This window comes from Cricetulus griseus, chromosome 2, assembly GCF_003668045.3.
Source record: "Cricetulus griseus strain 17A/GY chromosome 2, alternate assembly CriGri-PICRH-1.0, whole genome shotgun sequence".
NCBI classification, from domain to species: domain Eukaryota; kingdom Metazoa; phylum Chordata; class Mammalia; order Rodentia; family Cricetidae; genus Cricetulus; species Cricetulus griseus.
In genome coordinates this window covers 314,352,184-314,376,087 of record NC_048595.1, presented here as the reverse complement: position 1 = coordinate 314,376,087, position 23,904 = coordinate 314,352,184, and the positions used below count along the sequence as shown (strand labels likewise).

Here is a 23,904-nt window from a genome sequence, read left to right as displayed (position 1 = left end):
AGAGAGGCTTCTTCTTACAGTAGATGGGAACTAACACAGAGACCCACAATTGGACAACGTTCAGAGAGTGAGGTTTTGGAGCACTTAGTCCTAAATAGGATGTTGTCATCAAACCTCTTTTCTTAAGGCTTGGGGGACTGATATAGAAGAGGCAAAAAGATTGTAAGACCCGAAAGGGATGGGTGACTCCAAGGAAACTATCTTCCAGATAAAAAAGGACTGATGCCCATGTGAACCTCAAGGCTTGCACAGGTTCAAGCCAGACAGGGTCGCAGAGCTCAGGGGGGATGTGTACATAGGCTCCCACCACTGACCAAGAAGCTATCTGCAACTGATTCCTACAGGCAAAAGAAAAATTAGTTCCATCCGATGGAATCTCCCAGGGTAGTATATTAACTGCATGTCAAGGTAGGCCCCATGCCCAGGAGTTATTGGCTAACACAAAGAGAAGTTGACAGTGGTTTTGTAGACTTTTTTTTTTTCTTTTTTCTTTCTTTTTTTTTTTTTTTTTTTTTGTCGCCTTGGTCTTCTGCTTATATATTTTGGTTTCCATTTTTTGTGTTTTGTGGGTTTTGTTGTGTTTCTTATTTTCTGTTTATTTCAATATAGAAACAGCATGGAGCTGAGGAGGTGGGAAGGATCTGGGAGGTGTTGAGGGGAAGGGAAAATGTCATCAGAATATAATGGAAATTTTTTTTTGTAAAAATCAAAATGAAATTGTACTTTCTTTTATTGTTTCAAAATTTAGTTCCTAGACTGATCACATAAATTAATCATGAAAAGCAAACACCCCCTTCCATTTTTTTTTTCCTTTGAGACAGGGTTTTGTATAGTCTAGGCTAGCCTTTAACTCAAGATGTAGCTGAAAATTGACTTAAGCTTCCAGGCCTCGTCCTTTGGCTTCTGGGTTGCTAGGATCACAGGTGTGCATTACCACGCCTGGGTTTTGTGGTGCTGGTGGTGCTGACCCCAGCGCTTCATACATGCTAGGCAAGTATTTAAGATGTTAACCCTGTAACAGAGGTATTAGATTGTTTCTAAACTTCTCTGTTCAACCAAGTGTCATAGTGTGTATTTATAATCCCAGCACTTGACAGACTGCAGCAAGAAGACTGCAGTGAGTTGAAAGCCAGCCTTGGCTACATTATGAGTTTGAGCCCAGCCTCCGGAGCATAGTGAGACTCTGCCTCAGAGGGGAAGAAGATTCTCTGCATACCGTGGTGGTTGTCCAGAACTTAGTTTTGTTGTTTCTGAGAGGAAGGTGCATTTGCCGTAGATCAATGTGTTCTAAGCCATTTAATAACAGATTACAGTACAGACTCATGCCAAACAACTCTATTTGAACTGAACTAAAATATTTCTGAAGCATTAACAACTAAAAGCATCATAAAATATGGAAGTACAAGGACTTGATTTATTCCATTAATCTTGATGAAGAGGTCTATATAATAAGCATTTCAAATCATATTAATTATGCATATTCAATATATGATAATGTATATATTAATTAATTGTATAATTAAATTGTATGCATATTTATATGTGTATATTTATATCTTAGCCATCATAATATTCACTAGTGTTAAATATATTTAATATACCATAAAAAAGAAAACTTGATGCTAATATGTTTGCCTTAATGAACAATATATGATTAAATTCCAAGTCAGACAACTCAGCCTCTAAAATGAAGCAAGAGTCACATGAGACTTAAAGGCAAAGGGAAGGAGTTAACCAGGAAGCAATAGAGAGATTAATATTAACTTTTATCATCTTGATTAAATTTAACCAAACCAAATCATTTCCAAAGGTCAGATTATCACTTCAACTTCATAATCTATGGTACCATAAACTAAGGTAGAATGTTCTAATCCTGTAGCAGCAGTAAGCATAGAAAATTGGAAAGGGTAGACATTTTGTTTTAAACTTTCTTGGCATCAGCTGAGTCCAGCAGTTATGGTTTGATTTTCATGAGGCCTGGTTGTGGGTCATTTCATCCCTTCTTAACTCCCGTGCATAGCCTGGCAGTTTGGCTAGGTGAAGGCCTAGCCATCACAGAGCTATTCCCAGTCTGCTAAGTGACCAAAAGGGAGACTTCACATCTGTACATTTTTGTTTTCACTTTTGGTTTTGTGTTTATTTCAATACATCATGGTCTTGAAACTGTTGACTTAAATTTGTTTGGTTTTGCAAAGTCTGACTTCAGTTTGCCTTCTGAGACTAAGACTTTAATCTCCAATGTAGAACAGTCACCATCTTTTCTTATCCAGGCAAGAGTGTGTGTGGTCCCTCTCCTACAGTGACGTCACATGTTCTTCATAAGAAGACAGTTGAGATGGGAGGAACTTGTGTAGTATTTGATTTTTAAACTATTCCTGGGGAGGGTGTGGTCTCTTTGGGTTTAAAAACAGGAAAAAATATTAATCCTAGGGATAGTGAGAAGGCACAGAGGGTAAAGGCACTTGCTTGTTACTTAAGCCAGGTGACCTGGGTTCAACTCTTGAAACTCAATTAAAGATGGAAAGAGAGAACCAACTCCACAAAATTGTCCAATGACCCCACACACATGTGCCATGGCACATTTCCTCCCCCCCATACACACACACACTATGCAAATAACTTTTAAATCCTGCTTTCCTGTCTCCTTTTCTTCAAGCCTCTTAGTCTTTACATTTTCGCTTGAACCTCTTCCAAAGTTTCATTTCCTAAGAAATTACTAAGCTTCTTGGTGATGGTTCCCACATGGCAGCTGTATCTGGAGATGACTCAGGAAACAAGCCCCATGAATTTTCTATCGAGTTGTCTTGTCCCCCCCCCCCCCAGTAATGCATCAGGAAGCAGCATGTGTCTGGTTTGGAGCTCTCACCACACACAGTATCTCCCATAGCTCCTGAGGGAAGCTAGTGAAAGTCATTCCTCCCTCCAGACTCGGTACACTTCCTGACCTAGTGATGAAGCATACCCTAAAGGACTCCAATGCCAGAGTTGATTCTTTCCATGTACCACAGCTATGTGTGGGTGTGTGAGCATGTACATGTGTGTTCATAGGTGTGGGTACATATGGAAGGGTTGCATATGTGCTCATAGGTATGTGTGCATGGGCATGCAAATCTATATGAAGGTTACCAGACAACCTCAGGTATCATTTTTTGGATGCTGTCCACCTTGCTTTTTTGAGGCAGGGTCTCTCACTGGCCTGAAACTTGACATTTCAGTGAGGCTGACTGGCCAGTGAGCCCTAGGCATCCTCCTGTCTCTACCACTCCTAACTTCATTTTGTTTGTTTGTTTGTTTTTTGTTTTTTGTTTTTTTTTAATGGGTCCCAGGGAATCAAACTCTGGTCCTTGTGCTTGCCAGCTGAGCTGTCTCCACAGCATCTCCCAGGCATCTGGATTCCAGGTTTAGAACACAACACTTATCCCTGCATAAATAAATGAGCATTCACATTTTAACAATGGAATTCCAGAGGCTGGAGTGATGGCTCAGCCCTTACAAGTACACACTGATCTTACAGAAGTCCTGAGTTCAGTTCACAGCATGCATATCAGGTAGCTCACAACTGCCTGTATCCAGGTCCAGGATGCCCTCTCTGGATTCTGAGGACAATTGCACCCATGTGCACATACATAAGACACTACACATATACACATAACTAGAAATAAAGTAAATCTTTTCAAAAGGGAAACTCACACACAGTTGTGAACTGCCATGTGGATGCTGGGAATTGAACCTGGGTCCTTTGTCACTTCCTTCTGAAGCCATGGTTAACTATTTAGTTTTTTCTCCTTCTCCCCTCCTTCTCATTGCGGCTAATATTACCTTGAGTGCAGTATATTCTGATGCAGTACATTCTCCAAGAGATTCTTTGCTCCTTCAGACCAGTTACTGTATCTTAGTGTCTGTTTTTGTCTAGGTGTCTAACAAACATTGGGTATCACTGCTTCTCTCCAATTTAAAACAGCTCCTGGCACCCTGGGACAACTTGGTACTTAGTTTGCCAACCACGGCTCCTGAATGCTTAACTGCATAGCCATGGATGGCTTTTTAGTAGAGGTGGCATTTGAGTTGAGTTATGAGACATGGCAGTAGCCAGCTACAGTAGAGTGCTGCGGCCTGAAGGAGGGTGCTGTGAGGTCCAAGAACAGGAAATGAGATGCACAATCAGGCAAGGTCCCATCACTGGACCTAGATCCACAGTCCTGAGAAGAGAGCTTGCATTTCTTTCTAAGGTTAAACGGGAAAGATGTAATGAGACATCCATTTTAAAATGATTGGGAGTTCTCACTAGAGAACTACTATGGTACAGACCAAATTGAAAGGAATGAAGCCACATGAGACAGCAGCACAACTGTCCATCTAGGGCAGAGGTTCTAACCTTGCTGATGCTGCAACCCTTTAATACGTTGTCCATGCTGTGGTGACCCCAAACCATCAAATTATTCCATTGCTATTTCATAATTATAATTTTGCTGCCATTATGAATCATAATGTAAATATCTGATATGCAGGATATCTGATATGTAACCACAAAGGGTTCACAACCCACAGGTTGAGAACCACTGATCTCAGGGAGGGTATGGCCTACTTGGCACAGGCTTGTGCTGCATGGTGGTGCTACTGGTGCTTTCTGAATAAGAACTAGGAAATGATAATAAAACGGCACCCGAAGATCTGTGTTGATTCTGTTCCATTGGCATTCATTGTTCCTCAATTCTGTCACTGTTCCAGGATCCTGAGAATATGTCTAAAGTTCTCTGGCTGGATGAGATACAGCAAGCCATTGATGAGGCCAACGTGGACGAGAACAGAGCAAAGCAATGTAAGCCCTCCCCTTCTTTGGCTTGCCAGACCTGCCTTGCTTTTATGTGGGTAGGCATCTGGAGTCATTTGAATCTCTGGAAAGATCTGAATACTTTTCAGTTTTCAGTCTCAGATGCATATCTAAACAAACATGTTTCTAGTCATCAGATGCTATCTCCAGCAAAATTTTACAGTGTTGTCAAACAAAATTCAGATAGCAAAAATGTTTTGGGTGGGTTTTTTTTTTTTTTTTTGGCTTGTTGGTTGCTTGGTTGGTTTTGTTTTGTTGGTGGTCGTGGTGGTTTCTTTGAGACAGGGTTTCTCTGTGTTGCTTTGGAGCCTGTCCTGGAACTTGCTCTGTAGACCAAGCTGGCCTCGAACTCAAAGAGATCCACCTGCCTCTGCCTCATCAAAAATGTTTTGTAGACTCCAAAAGTGTATGTTTAAGATCCCTTTTTTACCTGTTGACCCATAGAAAACTATTTCTTTGCAATAAATGTCTAATTTTTTTAGGCTTTCTATTGTTAGCAGAAGTTTTTCCCAGAAACAGACACAAGGTGGGAAGAGAGGAGGCATGAAGTGGAAAATGCAAGGTCAGACTTGCAGACTTGTCAGCTCTTCATCATCAAGGGCAGATGGATGTGGTTGCATCTGATAACTGACTCTGAAATAGTTTGAATCAGAGACTGATGGAGTTGGTCAAGCGTTGATGCTATTTCTATACATGAAGTTGGCTGGTAGTTACTTATTTCTCTCTTGAGCTGTTTTGGATGGAAGAGTTCTAGGTCATGTGAAAAAAAATGAAGCCAGTGAGATGACACAGTGGGTGAGGGTGTTCGCTGCCAAGTGTGGGGACCTCTGTTTGATTCCTGGAACCCACATGGTAAAAGCAGACTCCCTCAGTTATCATCTGTTCTCCCTTTGTGTGCATGCACAGAGAGAGAGGAGAGAGGAGAGAGAGAGAGAGAGAAAGGTAAATTGCTAAATAAATATAAGAAAAATTTAAGAGAGATCTAAACTGAATCATGAAAACAATCCAGGCACCTGAATTTCCATACTAGAGTCCCTTGAAAAACCCACAGGACCTTTTAATGGAGAACAGGCCAAGACTCCTTGAGGCAGGATGCCACTTCACTGCCAAAAATATAGTATTGATAACCTGTTTCCCAAGAAGGACCATAGTCTTCTGCATGATGACTGCTGGGGGATGGAGATGGGCAAAAGACATTAGCAGGTTTTTTTCAGTGATGCTGGCTCTGAATGAAGCTCTAATCCTAACAGACCAAAATGTCACCATTTCCTCCCCAGAGCAGGAAAATCAGGTGATCAATTGGGTTTCACTTACAGTCCCTCTCCCAAGGGACCCAGTGAATCTGTTTAATACGGTTGCTTGCCCCATTTTGGAATGCCGTAAGTAGGATCCCTACATTCGTTCATGGTTTTATTTTGTTTTTTTACCTCTTTTACCAAAGAAGAATCTGAAATGGCTTCTAAGTTGATACAGTAACAATTTCCCTAACATAAAATTAAATGGAGACTGCTGAAAGTGTAATTTAGCCACCCACCACTCCCTGGCATGGCAAGACCCTGTGCCATCCTATCAGGTCACAGAGTGCTGTGGGAACGGCTTAGTCCTTCTCCCCAGATGTAGTGGCATCTGTAAGGAACATCTGGGCTTTGTTTTCTTCACTTGGAAAAATGTGTTTTCTATGACCTGGACTTTAATGCCCTTAGGAACTTTGAAGTCATTCCTTCCTAAGACTCCAATGCTTAAGAGAAAAAAAAAAAAAAAAAAAAAAAAAACAGATTCAAGAGAGATGTGTAAGAGTTTTTAATTTGTGTATTTTAATTGTGACACTAAAGATAGTCATGATCTGCCAAGGCACTTTAAAGAAATTAGATTGTAATTTAGACACTCAACCTAAAATGCCCCCTTCTTAGAGATCCAGCCACCCAGAGTTATTTTGTTCATTGTTTTCCTTATGCATAGCTTATGAATATTGCATCTGTTTTTCTCATGGAAACTCATGTTCCCTTGACTATGAAAGCTAGTTTCTCAGTTCATGTGGCTGTTACTCTCTGCTCTTTATCGGAACTCTTTTGTACTCTGAGTCCAGTCCCATGCTACAAGAGTTGTGACCCCTCCTGTAATATGCAGCAATAAAATTGGATTTTTTTTACAGTTAAGTCAGACATTAAAATTAAAATGTCCTGATTTCAATGGAAATTCCATCTTATTTTAAAAACATTCTTCCTTCTTTGCATGAAAGCCAACTCTCATCTTAGGTCTGAAGCATCCTAGATGATTTAACAAAGGGCATTGGCCCATATATGTCACCATAGGCCAGACTGAAAAGAGGGAGGGACTAAGTGCCTATGTGTTTCTTCTCACTGGAGTACCTTACTTCCCTCAACACTTGAGTCCTTAGTGCAATGTTTCTCAACACTCCCCCACCCCAATCAGTGTACCCTAAGGAGTAAAATTTTCTCCCTAAACATTCCTCATCCTGACAATACCACAGACATGTTGTATACATGTTTGTGTACTATATGTAAACCCATGCTTTACATGTTAAAGAACCAGTGTTTATCCTCCTGTGAATGCATCCCTTAAAGAGAGCCCACTGGTGTGAGGCCTAAGGTCTAAAGCACTTGACTTTCTGAAGGTCTTCCACTATCTATGACTCTGCCACAAGGCAGAGAATAAGTGCCTATATCATCAGAACAGACGTTGTGCAATCCTGGACTTGAAAAGAATCTGCTCACCTCACTGGGGACCCCCGGAACAGACTTGAGCCAGCCTGCTCTTCCCATACACACAATTCTTAAAGCCCATGGTTGTCTCCAGCAGAAGGAACTCCAGAAGGAAACTCCTAGAGTTTGACTGCCTCTGGCTGGTATGCATATGTTAGTAATAATACCAAAAAACAGGGGACTTGGAGGACACATAGTGTTAAAGAATAAACCCAAACACTGTGTTCTCCCAAGTATCACTTTACTTTGCTCAGTATGACTCAACAAGCATTAAGCACCTACTGTGTACCACAGACTTGAAGTAAAATGAGGAGCAGTAAGTCCTCACCTGTTTGTTGTGGGGTTTTCAGAGGTGCATTTTATATCTTCATGGAAAAGGATTCCAGTTGGTATTGGTGGCAGTTCTTTGCTCATCCATATTTAACTGCTGGGAAACATTTCTGTGTTCAAGAGCTTGTGCCTTCATCATACATCTTTCAAGGAAAATTAGTTTTTCATGTTAGTTCAATGCAACTGTCCCATGTAGTTCATACAGGAATTCTTCTTTGCTGTTCTTCCTACTTCCTTGAGACCAAAGACTTTTCCAATGTCAGCTCTTCATCCTACAGAGTTTTCCTGGGAGAGAGGAAATAATGGATGAGGATAACCACTCTTAACCTTAATCATGACAAGAGCAAAGGCTTGCTGCTGTCTGTACCTGTCAATCAGTACTAGATTTGCTGGAGAAGTTCCCTGATACTGTCTGTGAGCATCTCTGGATTCATAGGGCTTTGACTCTAAACTTGCAAAAGTCAACACACATTCCTTGTTCCTTCAGCTGTATATATACATAGCATTACCCATAATATTAGGAGCATACAAGCATAACTTGAGGACAACCATATATTTTGTTCTAGTTTCATTCTGACCAAAAGCAACTTAAAGAAGGAAAAGGTTTATTTGGCTAATATAACCAGGTTACAATCCATCATTGATGGAATTTAGGGCAGAAACCCAGAGACAGGGAACCATGGAGTAACTCTGCTTGCTGGCTTGCTCTCTAGCTCCTGTTAGATTTCTTATACAGTCCAGGACTACCTGTCTAGAGATGGTGCCAACCACCATGTGCTAGGTCCTTCTGTGTCAATAATCAAGACAATTTCCCCAGAGATGCCCACACCCCAATTTGAACTTGGCAAATTCCAAGGCTATTCCTCTTAGATGCTTCTAAGGCTATGTCAAATTGACACATGCTAGAGTTTGACTTATGGGTAAATGGAAAAATCCATCTTCCCCTTCTTTATATCAAGATCTTTCTAAATATGGAAAGTATTATAACTTGACTTCGCTTATCACCATTCATTTCTTATATTTTTGGTTGTGAGCCTAGCCTTAACGGCTGAGCCATCTCTCCAGCCCATCACCATTCATTTCTAAGTTAGTGTATTTACTGGTTTTACAAACAATTTCATTGGTTGGACCAGAGCCTTCTTTCCTAGAAGTAAAGTAGATAATGATACAGAATTCACTTAAATTCCTTTAAGCAACTGAGAGTTCACTGTGATTTTATTTATGGGATGAGGCAGAAATTTGAAAGGCTTATTAAGTTTAAGTTGATTCAAAATAAAGTTTCTGGACTCCCTTGCCCACTTACTATGCCTTTCTGGGACATTTCCTTAGTGTAGTTATGACAACCTTATCAACAATGGTAGTTTAATACATGAGAATATTAGGATTTCCATAATGGAATTAGCATTTTGCCTACTCTAAAATAATTGTCTTCATAAGGGCTGTATATCTACCATTGGTGTGCATTCCCCATCAGTCTGCAACACATACATCACAGGATGGAGCCTCCCTGCCATGAGCACTGCATAGAATATTACAGTAAGGACCACCTAGTTACCCTCATAACCACACAAGCCTAACCAGAGAGTGTTACAGTTTTAGCATGCAATGCTCCTGTAGAACCTTCCCTTTACAACCCAAACTGAGAGGTGGATTGGTGGTTGGCCAGGTATATATGGTCCGTCTATAAGATAGAGAAAGGGTTTAATACCAAAATACCAATGCAGTCCTAGAAGTTTGAAATGTGTATTTATATACCTTATATAACCAAAGGTAATGGTTAACAGAAACTTTTTCCTCATTACCCAGGGGTTTCACTGGTCGTTGATGTCAATGAGTGTTTGGATAGAAAACAATCAGACCATATCTTGTCTGTACTGAGGGCCTCTACTAATAACATCTACAACATAATCCCAGAATGTGCCAACAAGTACTTCGATACCCTTTTGAAGAAAAAAGAGTCCAAGGCTGACAATGGTGAGCATTTCCAAGACTTGGCACAAACATGGCATTTAAAATATGATGGTGTCTATCGCATTATGATTTCTTAACTTTGAAATAATTATTGTTTTCACATCAATGATTATGAAATTATTAGCATCTATAACAAAGGAAATGTTTTTAGGTCCTTTTTTAAAGTTGCGATTCTCTCAGCAGCAATGCATAGATGATTACATCATAGACCTGAGAAAATATATGCATATCTTTATACTAATAATTGCCATCATTTAATCCTTTATGAGACAAATGATATGTGATTACACAATATTAAACAGAGGATATGAAGCAGGAATAGATAAATAAAATGTGACAGATCCATATACTGGAATATTAGCAGCCCACCAAAGGAATGAAGAAGATATATGCTGCAGCATGGATGAACTTGAAGACAGTCTGTTCAGTAAAGGAGACAGACAGGAGAGCCTGGCAAGATGGCTCAGTGGGTAAAGCACATGCTTAGGAAGCTTGATGGCCTGAATGCTATGCCTAGAACCCACAGTAGGAGGAAGAAATGGACTCCAAGAATTGTCCTCTGACTTCCATATATACACCATAGTTTACATGTACTGGCATGCACGTACACACACACACACACACACACACACACTTAAAACAGAAGACCAACAGACAAACAACTATCCAACTCCCCATTTAATTGAGGTGGCTTTCTTAGTTTCAGAGGTTCAGTCCATTATCATCATGATAGGGAGCATGCGGCCACATGCAGGTAGACATGGTACTGGCTACATCTTGACCAGAAGGCAGCAGAAGTCAACTGTGCCACACTGGGTGGTATCCTGAGCATTGGAGCCCCCAAAGCCTGCCTCCACAGTGACATACTTCCTCCAACAAGGCCATACCTACTCCAACAAAGCCACGTGTCCTAATAGTGCCACTCCATATGAGATTATAGGGACCAATTACATTCAAACTACCACACTATTCCCAAGAAATAATTGGAGTCCAAAATCAGTATTAGATATCTACCTTCCCCCCCCTTTGTGGGATGGTGGGTGGTTGTGTAGTAAGAAGCTGCCATTGAGTACTCAAAATTCATTTCATTTTACTATGTCATTTCTAGCGACTGTAACATAGACCAACTGAAATAGTAAGAATATTTTTTCTAGGTTGTAGTTTGTACTGGAAACTGTATCTGGTCTATCAGACTTGGATTATCCAATCTAGGTAACTATTTCCTGTCCCCTTTTAACCAGAGACCTGATAAATAGTATGTTGCTGAACTTCTTGGTAGGAAAGTGTAAGAACTCCATTCCTCTGCAGACATTAACAAACTCTTTTTCTTTAGTGTCTAGTGAAGGTTCGTGGGTCAAACTCAACCTGCAGCAGAAATATAACTACTATTACAACACAGACTCCAAAGAAGGTTCTTGGGTCCTACCTGAATCATGCTTGCCTAAAGAATCATGGCTCACAGGAGAAGAGATTGAGGTAGGAGTTTGATAGAAAACTGTACTGTATGTATAAAGAGGAGTGTGATTGCTGCTCTATTCTTCATCATGGAATTGATGGAGAAAACCAATTTATTTTTAAGGGTGTGTGGGACAGAGTCTTCTTGGACTGGAGTTGAGTGTGCTGTCTTATTAAGAACTGTTAGTTACATATGCTGGCACAACTGAACCAAAGAGAACCAAGGGGACTAAAGGGAAGAAACATTTGCAGCTCATCTGAGATACTAGCTTACTCTGAGAAATCAATTTTCAAGCTTTTCTTGGCAAAGTTAAGTTTGATTAATAATATACAATTTGGTTTTTTGAGACAAGATTTCTCTGTGTGTAGCTTTGGCTGTCCTAGAACTCGCTCTGCAGGCCAGTCTGGCCTTGAACTCACAGAGTTCATTTTTCCCAGGAAGTGCTGGAATGGACACCTCTGGCACAGGTAAATACAGCCATCTCCAGGATAGCTTTAGGAACAGACAGCAGGGAGGTACAAGAACGGGATGGAAATGTTTGCTTCTCTGAAATAATTGTCTTAGCATGTTTTTGTTGGCTAATGTAATTTTTGCAAGTTTTGCATGTTATGGTGTCCAAATACAATTGAGAGTATTTTGTATATGACTTTGATTCAGGTCATGTGTTCATATCCCATACTGACCCAAATTTATACATGGTACAGTAAAACCAAACTTGTATTTTACCTCTAAAGATCTCTTTTAATGGATCCTTGACCCATATTTGAAAGTTTTAGTTAACCATATTTTACTTGCCAAAAACAATTTCTCTATTCTCTCCAATCCCTCATAAGAAAATACCTACCTGAGCTTGATAGAAACAATGCATCAGTCTGTACATTGTTGTTGGCTGTTAGAACATTGCCATAGTAAGTACAGGAGGAAGAAGCCCATTCAGATGTATCTGTGTTGGCTTCATTGGTCTAATGCTGTTTCCTCTTGTATAGAACATTGGCCAAAGTTTCGGACCATAGGTGATTTCTACTGTCTGCCTAGTCCACCTTAGTCTGAATTCATTCCCAAGTACACAGTAATTATGCTATTATTTTATATGTACAAGACTCAGTTCTAAATATTTGCAAATAAGAAAGAAAAGCAACTTAAGAATAAAGCTATAAACCCTCCAAGCCTGGAGGCACACCATTCCTGAGCCTGTGCGTACCCCTAGACACTCCCCTTACACTGCCCTATAAGATCTCTATGCAGTGGCTTCTTGCCGTCTTTCCTAACCACCCACCATGGTGGGCCCAAGTTAACATGGGGTTAGCTCGTTAAATAACAGCAATAAAGCCTCGTGCAGTTTGCATTAAAAAAAATTTAAAAAAAGAATAAAGCTATAGAAATACTGGTCCAAAAGCCCATTTGATTTTTTTTTTCTCTTTAGTTCTCCCATCTCCCATTCTATGTGAAGGAATAAAAGAAACTGACATCATTTGTGACGAGATCTATGTCTTAAGAACATGAAAATAAATAGATACTCCCTAGAAAGTTTCCTTTAAAAAAAAAAAAAGCAAGCAAACAAACAAAAAACAAGAATTAAGCCATAAGGAGATGGTTGGGTGGCCCTTGCTAGCACAGCCTTCTCCAGGGGATCCTTTGTGATATGGGAAGTTGGTGTGCGGTAGTGGAAAATGGAGTGGGTAAAGTCAGAGTGGTGCATAAGGGGAATCAACCCTCTTGTGATAGATGTCAGAAGCAAGATACAGCTAGAAATAATCTTTCCCAAAGAATGAGCAGAACTACAAGCAGGTCTTCTGAAAGCATGCCCCTAGGATATCTCTGCCCAAGGCACTGCAAATCAGTTTGATCATTACATCATCTTCAGAGTTCTATTGCCTTCTATGTTCCTACGTGGGGGAAATGAGGCATAGAGCGGATGAAGGAACTTGAGTTAATTTACAGCTTACACAGAATGTGTCAATAGTACAGAGGCTTTACCCAGTGCTTCCAGTTTCTAATCTCACGTTTCTAGTCTCCCACTATTGACAACTGTTTCTGCTGCAGCCATCAGTATATCTATGGGTGATACCATGTACCCATTGTTCTGAAATTAATTAATACAAGATGCTGCTCAAGAAACAGATTTATTGTGGCATAGACAATGAGTGATACTTCCCAAGAGGAAAGGCTTGGGCAAGAATGCTCACCAAGATTGCCTTGGACTCAAGACATGAGACTTGCTGATGACTCCAGGTGTTAGAATATGTTCAGAGAGAACATACTGCCAATAACCATTCTGTCTTGGAGAAGAAAAATACAACACTTAAATATAGATATTATCAGTATCATTAAAAATCATTAGTATCATTAGTAGCTGTTGGGTGCGATGGCATACACCTTTAGTCGCAACACTCAGGAGGCAGAGACAGATGGATCTCTATGAATCTGAGACCATCCTGCTCTATATACTACAGGCTAGCCAAGGCTGTCTAATAAGACCCTGCCTCAAAAACATAAAAAAATAAGAGTAGCCTCAGAGATTCCACCATATAGAAATATGTGCTATAAGGGGGAAGGAAGGTTGACCTGAAACTGAAAATGAGAAGAAAAAAAAACCTGAAGGACATTGTTTATTAACTAATTTCAGATATTCAAAGTGTTTATAAATTTTAGGCAAAGAATATGAGAGCAATGAGTGATTAGTGCTGATTTTTTCAAATCCCATGCCAGGACTGAAAAGATGTGCCACTTTGTGAAGAAGCATCATTGAAGAGTTAAAACTTCAGTTCACAAAAATGGTTCATGTGGCATGCAAAGATGCCCAGATACAACTTTTTGCTACATTGAATATCCATCTTTTGAGTTATTAAATGGTGGAGGGTCTTGGCCTTTATTAATAACCTGGAGTTAATGTCCTTATTCAATACATTTGCATATGTCTTCTTTTAAAGCTTTCTAGGCATCTGTAAATGATTTTTCCTCCTTACTCCTTAATAAACCAACAGCTGGCTGCAGGGGTGCTAGAGCAGAGGCTCCGGCTGTGGGAATGACTCCAGTCTTTGCATCTATACAAGAGTGAAGGGAAACCCCATCAGGGAGCCCACATGAAAACTTCCCATAATCCCCTTCTTTTTCTCCATTCCTCTGGACTTCTTGTCTGTCCTTGGTAACATTTGTCTATCCTCTCCCACCTACTTTCCCTCCAGTATCTGACTTGCCTTGGAATATCATTAGGGGTGGGCAGCGGAAAGAAGAGCCTAAGACTTTCTGGTCACTGCCATTTCCCCTGCCCCAATAGTCTGAGGGAGTGGGAGGCAATGCCCATTCTTATAGTAGTCAACCTTGACTCTTTTACAGTCTGTGGTATGTAGGCCAGCGTCATGTGAGATCATCCCACACCTTCTTGTGCCACTTTGCCACCAAGCTCAGGATGCAAAAGTCATGTCACTAGAAAGAAACTAAACCAGCTCATCCCTTGGCTCTTGTTAACTTTGTCTTGAAACCAAGCTGAAAAGAACTGTCCATTTCATTTCCTAAAAGCTGCCATTTCCAAAAGCTGTTCTCTCTGTTCCTTTCACCTGATGTGTGGAGAGTAACCATAAGACATTTCTTTTGCCAGGACATCATTGAGGAAGTCACAGCAAACTATATCCGTGACAACATATGGTCTGCTTCAGAAGAATTGCTTAGCCGCTTTGGAGCCACAAGCTCAGGACCCATCCTTAGGGAAGAGTTTGAAGCTAGGAAATCATTCTTACATGACCAATTAGAGAGTGTGATCAAAATACAGGTATGTGAATAACCTTCCACAGTTACAGCAAATTGTCCTGTCTTCTGCAAATGCTTTCTTTGAAAATAGACCAGTCAGCTACCAGCATTCTAACAGGCAGTGCTGGATGCAGACTCCTCCCTGCCTGGTGCCCTATTTCTCCTTTGTTCTCCCTCTTTAAAAATTGTAATATAACAACAAAAATGTACAACTTGAGCTTTCCCAAGGGAGGAAGAGAACTTGTCAGATTTAGATGTTTCACCTGTGTTCTTGCATCACCCTCTGCTAACTGCCACGATAGCTTCCCAAGGTCTGCCTGTGTATCCTTTTCTCCAGAGGCTAACATGAACATGTCACTGGTTGGCAGAGCTTGAAGACTTGGCTTCAACCACTATCTCTGAGATTTCCTAAACTGGAGACATTTCAGTGGAAGAGCTTCTCTTTTGCAGTTGTTTCCTGTACCTTGCTTTTATGTTATTTGAAACTGTTATTGACCTGATCTTGTATCTTGCATAAGTTTTGGAGTGTTTTATTTTCTCAAGATGTCAGCAGGACCAAAATAGTTTTGTTTTTTGTTTTTTTTTTTTTAAGAAATCTCTGTTGTAAACCTGACACTTGAGTTTTTCTATGTGAGCCAATGGTTTTCCAGTTCAAAATAGTTCTAGTTTATGTGTTGAAAACATCAATAAAAGCTAAGACTCCAAATGTGCACAAAATTCAAAGTGTCAGCCAGTATGATGCAATGTGGACCAGTTCCGGTCTTGGAACAATGTTACAGTTGGGAATCCTACTAAAGAGCCCTCCATTGGAGATTGCCCTTTTTATTCCAACCCAGTACTAAAGTCAGAAGAGAGCTAGGTTAGGAAAGAAATGGTCTTATGAGGCCTTGCTCCTCCACAGAAGCAGTGGTTCAAGATTGAAGAACATGTCAACAAACTTGGAGCTCATCCACAATGCCTTCTTTACTTCCATCTGACATTTTTCCAACAATGAAAGCATGAGGTCTAACAGTAACGTAATTACACTAATGTGACCCAGAATTAAACACACTGAGCCATAAAACCAAAACAGAGCCAAAAGCATCATGTTAATCTAGTGCCTCACCAAAGTTGCTAATGACAGCCACATCAAAGAAATACTGGAAGGTTCCCCTTCATAAAACAGCACGAGCTTTCTAGGCAGTTAATTGGCCCCAGAAATACATTCTTGACAATTTTACAGGGAAATACAGAAGCAAATCTTCTTGGCCCAAGCCAGCCAGATTCACATTTCACTTGGAGTTCATCAAAAGGTGTCCAGTCCAACATGGAGGGAAGCCAAAGAGAATCTGTTTGTATTTTTGTTTACAGTGCTAGCAGTTAAGCCCCACTGCCTTGTATATGCTAGGCAAGCACTCTGAGCTATACCCCTAACAAACTATCCAGTTTTAGAGCAATTAGCATAAAGCTGGGTGTATGGCTCAGTGGTAGAGTGTTTATTGACAATCCTGAGGCTCTGGGTCCAGTCACAACACCAAAACAAACAAACAAACCAAAAGCAAAAGTTTGAAAATGAGTAAACCAGAAAAAGTGATAATACGTAAGTAAAGGAAAATTTATTTCTATCAAATATATAGAAAGTGAACATAATTTATAAAAATGTCAGTGAAGTAAACATCGAATGATATTCTTCCAGAAGAAAATTTTGTACTGGAATTCTCGAGGAATTTAATAATGAGACTGTGTATGTAGGTGTATGGGGAGAAGTATGAATGGATCGGTAACAATCATGGCAATTAAAAAGAAATTGTGACATCATCAAGTTTAAAAGAATAAAAGTTCAGCCACGTGGTGGTGGCACAGGCTTACACCTTTAATCCCAGCACTCGGGAGGCAGAGGCAGGTGGATCTCTGTGAGTTTGAGACCAGCCTGGTCTACTGAGCAAGTTTCAGGACAATCTCCAAAGCTACACAGAGAAACCCTGTCTCAAAAAAAGAAAAAAAAAAAAGAGTGAAGAATGAAAAATAGTCTTTGAAAAGACTTGAAACATCCTCAAGAGTTGGAGTTAGACAGAAAGCTAAGACAAATTCCCTCGTGTGAAAATTCTAATGCCCTGCAGGATTGTGAGGCTTGAATGAGATAATTCACATTGAAGACATTTCCCATTTGCTGCCCTTAAGTGTTCAGTGTGTGATGAGGTAATAGAGATGACTCAGGATAGATGGTGGGGATCCAATATTAAGATCATTGGTGTTTCTATGGGAAGAGATCAAAACAAAATTTTATCAAACAGGACAAACATAACTACAGTGAAAAAATTTTCCTTGAACTGCTGAAAACTGGGTTAACTCTCTTGGAGAAGGATGTGGTAATGACTAATATCAAAACCTAGCCCTGGGCTGGACGGATGGCTTATCAGTTAAGTGCACTTGCTGCTCTTCCAGCACCCATGTCGTATGGTTCACATTTGCCTGTAACTATAGCTCCAGGAGATCCAACACCTTGTTTTGGCCACTACAGATACCCCACACACATGTGGCATACACATAAGTAAAACATAAATGAAAAATCCTAGCCCTCGGAGTGACTGACTTACTGAACTTCAGGCAAGGAAGGCACAAGCATCGAGGTAAAGAGAAGAAACAGTTTGAGTAAAGCAACCTTAGAGCACAAGGCTGCAAAGGAGGAGAGTCCCCTTAGGGTAGTTGTTCATCGTGCTGACCGCTTAGGCTTAGCTTTGGAGTTTGCTAGACTTTGGAAGGAGGGAAAGAACCGCTCAGAGCTTCCTAGCTACCCTATATCACAATCTTTAGATGTGATTAGAATTCTGGGAACACATCATCAAGCAAGACAGCTGCTGCAGCAGGCCCAGTTTTCTGGAGATTAATGTTGAAAATATATAAAGAAAAGAAGTAATCGCCAGTATTTCAACACCACACAGTAAATATATTTATAGTCCCAGAAAACAGGAAAAGGTGGCTACTATAAATTTTCCAACAAGTTCCCATAGCAGCTGAGAGAATGATTTTCCCCTAAAAAGCTGTTTCTAACTGCCTTTATGATTGGAACTTTTACCTTCTTTTACAATATAGCAGTTTCTTTACTCCATTGTTATACCCATACTTGTACCAGGCGTTTTTCTTTCTTTGAGCCACCAACCAGCTTCTAAATCATGACATGGAGACTATTAGTTTTGAATGCTTGACCTTAGCTTATGCTCATTTCGGGATAGCTATTTTTTTTTCCTCTAACTTAAATTAATGTGTTTCTCTTCATCTACATTTTGCCTTGGGGTTTTTTACCTTCATTTCTGTATGTCCTGCTGTGTGTCTGTTGGCTGGCAGCTGCCTGGCTGGCCCCTGGCATCTCTCTTTCTCTCTCCCTCATTCTTTCCTCCCCCTCTTCTCTCTTTTTTGGAACCTAGATATCTCCTCCTATTTATTTTGTCTGCCTGCCATCCCTGCTTATCCCTCTGCTGCCTAGCTATTGGCTGTTCATCTCTTTATTAGACCAATCTGGTGCCTTAGGCAGACAAGGTGAAACAGCAACACATCTTTTCATAGTTAAATTCATCAGGAACAAATGTAACAGGTCCTTAGAATCATTAAACAAATAGAGCAGAAACAAATATAGCACATCTTCACATTGTTCACAAAGGCAGCAGAAACGAATGTAACACACCTTTACACAGTTAGAATGCTATTCCCCAGCATAAACAAATGTCTCCTTACATAGTTAGTATTCCACAACACATACTTGTTCATTAGAAGAACTTTCAGTTTATGGTTATGAGGGTGGACTCTGTTGCTAACACAGAAATAGACAAACCAGACCTACTGGAATGGAAACTTCAAAGCTGAAAGATGTAGAATTTTGACAAATTAAATGTAAGGTATATAGTTTTTCTGCTTCTGTATAGAACAAAGAGTCCTAACACAGAAATAGACAAACCAGACCTACTGGAATGGAAACTTCAAAGCTGAAAGATGTAGAATTTTGACAAATTAAATGTAAGGTATATAGTTTTTCTGCTTCTGTATAGAACAAAATCTATACAGAATTTAGCTCAGCCACCTTTGTTTAGGTAGTAACAATGAATACTTCTAATGAAAAGATTCTAGGGAGGCCTACACAAATATCTGATTATGAGATGAAGCCTGATTCCAAAATCTTGCAAATAGTATTGAATCATGAATACAATAAATAATTTGGAGTGGACAAGGAAAATGGCTCCAGGTTGGATGATGTGTTAATATTACAGGTTTGTTCCTCATGTTTTTGGATCTGAATTAGTGGAGATGAATGGTATTTCTGAGCTTCAGTTAATACTGGAAAAGCAAAAAGGGAGCTTGAGCTGATGACAGTTTTGTTTTTGCTGTGAGTATGGATTAAAGATGTGTGGTACTTAGTCAGGTAATTGAACCTGCACAACCCACCAAGATGTATGAACTGTTCTGAGCTTAGGTGTGTGACAGCCACACTGCTGTGGAATCCCAGCAATTGGGACATTAGGATACACTTACCTGTCTCCATCATATCAATGAGCCATTTTTGTGAATAGATGTTGATGACATCAAACAGTTTCGCCTCTCATCTCAGAAGTGCCTCACTGCCACAAATCCCATGGCTGCATTTCTAGATGGTACTTGATCAAGAATCCTTTAGCCATGGTTGTTTATATCTTTACTACTCACAGTGTGAGCCACATTCCAGCATGACCATTGCAGGAAGCCTCTGAGAAATGCAGAATCACAAGCTCCTGTGGTCCTATTGAATCCAGCCTGTGTGTGCTAACAAAATCCTCAGGCTATTTGCCTTCCTGTATAGAAGATTATCTTCTCCATAAAAGAAAGTGCCTATGTTCATCTCACCCAACATTGCCAAGTCATTGGCAAAATTATAAACACATCTCTGAATATTTTTAACTATTGTATTGAAGACTTGGGGGTTTTATTTTGGTTTGGTTTGGTTGCAGAGTTTTTCTTTTAGTTTTTAGTTTTAGTTTATGCTTTATTTGTATGGGTCTTTTGCTTGAATGTGTTATGTACCATGTGTTTGCTCATGCCCCTGGAGGTCAGAAGAGAGCATCAGATCCCCTGCTACTGGAGTTAAAAATGGTTGTTGACCTCCTGAAACTGAGAAGCTTCTGTAAAGTGAAGAACACAGTCAACAAGACAAAACGGCTTCCTACAGAATGGAAAAAGATCTTCACCAACTCCACATCTGACAGAGGGCTGATCTCCTAAGTATACAAAGAACTCAAGAAACTAGACATCAAACTACCAAGTAATACAATTAAAAAATGGGGTACAGATCTAAACAGAGAATTCTCAACAATTTCAAATGGCACAAAGACACCTAAGGAAGTGCTCAACATCCTTAGTCATCAGGGAAATGCAACTCAAAACCACTCTGAGATTCCATCTTACATCTGTCAGAATGGCTAAGATCAAAAGCACTAATGACAGCTTATGCTGGAAAGGATGTGGAGAAAGGGGAACACTCCTCCACTGCTGGTGGGAGTGCAAACTTATACAGCCATTGTGGAAATCAGTATGGTGATTTCTCAGAAAATTAGGGATCAACCTACCTGAAGACCCTGCAATACCACAGTTTGGGCATATCCCCAAAGGAGGCACATTCACACCACAAGGACATTTGCTCAACTATATTCATAGCAACATTATTCGTAATAGCCAGATCTTGGAAACAACCTAGATGCCCCTCAACTGACGAATGGATTTTAAAAAATGTGGTATATTTACACAATGGAGTATTACTCAGCAGTAAGAAACAGTGACACCCTAAAATTCAAAGACAAATGGACAGAACTAGGAAAAACACCATCCTAAGTGAGGCAGTCCAAAACCAGAAAGACAAATATAGGATGTACTCACTCATAAGTGGATACCAGACATAAAGCAAAAGATACCCAGCCTGCAATCCACAACCCCAGAGAAGCTAGAACCCTTCCATCTATTTCTGGAAGCAGATGAAGAAATCTACAACTAACAGATGGTTCAAGCTCCTGGAGTACAATCAAAGTGAGGGAGGAGAGATAATATGAACAAAGGAGTCAAGACCATGATGGGGAAACCCACAGAATCAGCTGACCAGAGCTAGTGAGAGATCACTGACTCAGGTCTCACAAGTGGGGAACCTGCGTAAGACCAAACTAGACTCCCTTAATATAGGTAACAATGGTATGACCTGTTATGACAATATATGAGGCCACTGGCCTTGGGTCCAAGATCTAACACTAATGCACAAACTGACTTACTGAAGCCCATTCTATATGGAGAGATACCTTGCTCAGCCTAGACAGGGGTGTAGGGGTGGAGAGGTGCCTTGGTCCTGCCTCAACTAGATGATAGGATAGACTTAGTAGACTTCCTAGGGGAGGCCTTACCCTCTCCAAGGAGCAGATGGGAGGAGGGGGGGTGGGGGAAGTGGGAGGAAAAGAGGGAGTGGGACCTGGGATTGTAATGTAAAAAATAAATTAATAAACAATTTTAAATGATTGTTGAACTCCCATGTGGGTACTGGAAATCAAACCTGATTCCTCTGGAAGAGCAGCCAGTGAATGTTCTTACCTCCTGAACCATCTCTCTAGCCTGGATTTTGTTTGTTTTGTTTTTTAGAGCCTGGCATCTTTATAATGATGAACTGTCGAGTTCAGACATTAAGTATCTTTCTACTTTTCAACTATCCCAAAATACAATACTATAATTTTGTTCCTTTATTTCTTTTTTAGTTTATTCATGTTTGAATAAATTAATATTTGGCTAATATGAATGGCATCTTTAATATTCTTTCATTTATTTTTGACATATAGAATAAATGTCAACCTGGTAACCAGCCCATTGATCACCTTGTACTGTAACTACCTTTTTTCTTTTTTAGTTTTTTTTGAGATAGGGTTTCTCTGTAAAGCTCCGGCTGTCCTGTAACTCACTCTATAGACCAGGCTAGCCTCTGCCTCCCTAGTTCTGGAGTTAAATGTGAGTGCCGCCATTGCCTGGCTACGCATCTCATTTTTAAAATATTTTTGAATCTAGGCATAGTGGCACATACCTGCAATCCCAGCACTTGGGAGACTGGTGCAAGAGGATTGTGAGTTCAGGGCTAGCCTGAGCTACGTAATATTATCTTATTCCTAAATTAATAGAAGACCATTAATGCTGTTAAAAATAAGTTGATGTGACTGTAATAATATTGAAAATGGGCCTGCAAGAATGCTCAGTGGGTAAAGATAAAGATTCTAGCTGCCATCTGGCGGAAGGGGAGAACTGACTCCTCCAAGTTATGCAGACACACACACACACACACACACACACACACACACACACACACACAAATAACTATATAAATGTAAAAATAATAATATAGAAAACTATAAAACTTTAGGAACTTTAAATTTGCTTAGTTTTGACTTCCATTACTAAGGAAATAGAATGCATGTTTTCCCTGTCCCTTGAGTCTAAGATGGTTTGCTGAAAGAAAAAATAAAAATGATAACAGCTTAATGTCCCTCAGTAGAGACTTGTTAAGTTACAGTCAATCTATACTTTCTAAAGCAAGGCAGCTGAGTTAGAAGAGATTTTATCTATACAGAAGCAGAATACTAATTGCCCTACATCCTTCTCTTTCAGCTTTCAAGTCCATTCCAGCATGTCTGCTTTGTCTAATCCAGGTTAACTAAATGGCTCATATATGTGTTAAATAGAAACATTACATATAACTTGGAGGAGAAAGCAAACCTTGGCATATTGTTGAATCCCATTTTATCAAAGTGTGTCTGTGTGTGTGTGTGTGTGTGTGTGTGTGTGTGTGTGTGTGTATAATGACATCTGTGTATTTTAATGAATAATGATGTTCATATGGGTAGATATGGTGTACTGTTTTAGAAATGTACATAGTAAAAATTTAATAGTTCATTTTGGAAATAATGACAGATTTATAGAGAAGTCTTATTTTTATGTGAGAACATATGAAATGATAAATGGTTGATTATAAGCTTCAGGGATTCAGAGTATCCTCCCTCCTAGTCTAGTCCACCATTGACCACTGGTACAGTAAAAATAATCATATATTAATCACTATTTTCAAGCATTTTATATTCCTACCAAATAATATTGTTAATAGAACCCAGTTAATACTATGAGAAGGATTTCTTTAACTGTCCACTTTGTCACCCAGGACCCTGGAAAAATCAAACTTTCAAGTAGGAAACTGGGTGCCAAATTGGCCATTGATTTCCCTTTATCTGCCTGTCCCAACTCAGGTATGTCTCACACATCAGCTGGTGTGCTCTGTCCCAGTTAACTGTCCACCATTGGAAATGGTGTCCAGGGGAATCCTGGAGGTGTCGGCTCCTGCTGGTATCCCATCTCAGTAACTTCTGAGACTTGTTCTATGCTTACAGTTTCCAAAGCAACTGTGGGAAACTATCACTCATCAGTTACTCTTCTTCCCCTCAGGCTTTCTGGAAGGGGTGTAAACAACGGCAGGAATATCTGAACAGACAGCAAGTGTTTGCTGGTAACGTTGATTCTGTTGTGAAGGTCAGTATCGGTTTTCAGCCATATTGAGTGCTTGGCTGACACATTTCCTCTCACTTTGTCCTGAATCCGGAAGACAAAGCTATTAAACAGAGATGCCCAAGCCTTAAAAGTCAGTCCTGGGGAGCTGGAGAGATGGCTCAGTGGTTGGTTAAAAGCACTGGCTCCTGAGTTCAATTCCCAGCAACCTCATGGTGGCTCAGAACTCTCTGTAATGAGATCTGGTGCCTCCTTCTGACCTGCAGGCATACATGCAGATAGAACATAGAACACTATATACATAATAAATAAATAATTCTTAAAAA

At 40.0% G+C, this 23,904-nt stretch overlaps 1 protein-coding gene across 1 annotated transcript in view; it reads left to right on the top strand.

The window, feature by feature from the left end:
- The window catches only part of Iqgap2 (IQ motif containing GTPase activating protein 2), a 271,719-nt gene that overhangs the window by 202,833 nt on the left and 44,982 nt on the right, over window positions 1-23,904 (top strand). The window contains exons 14-18 of the mRNA XM_027401697.2: window positions 4,729-4,819; window positions 9,691-9,858; window positions 11,189-11,331; window positions 14,910-15,080; window positions 23,519-23,602. Of these exons, the coding sequence (XP_027257498.1) occupies window positions 4,729-4,819; window positions 9,691-9,858; window positions 11,189-11,331; window positions 14,910-15,080; window positions 23,519-23,602 (657 nt within the window). The remainder of the gene's footprint in view (window positions 1-4,728; window positions 4,820-9,690; window positions 9,859-11,188; window positions 11,332-14,909; window positions 15,081-23,518; window positions 23,603-23,904) is intronic.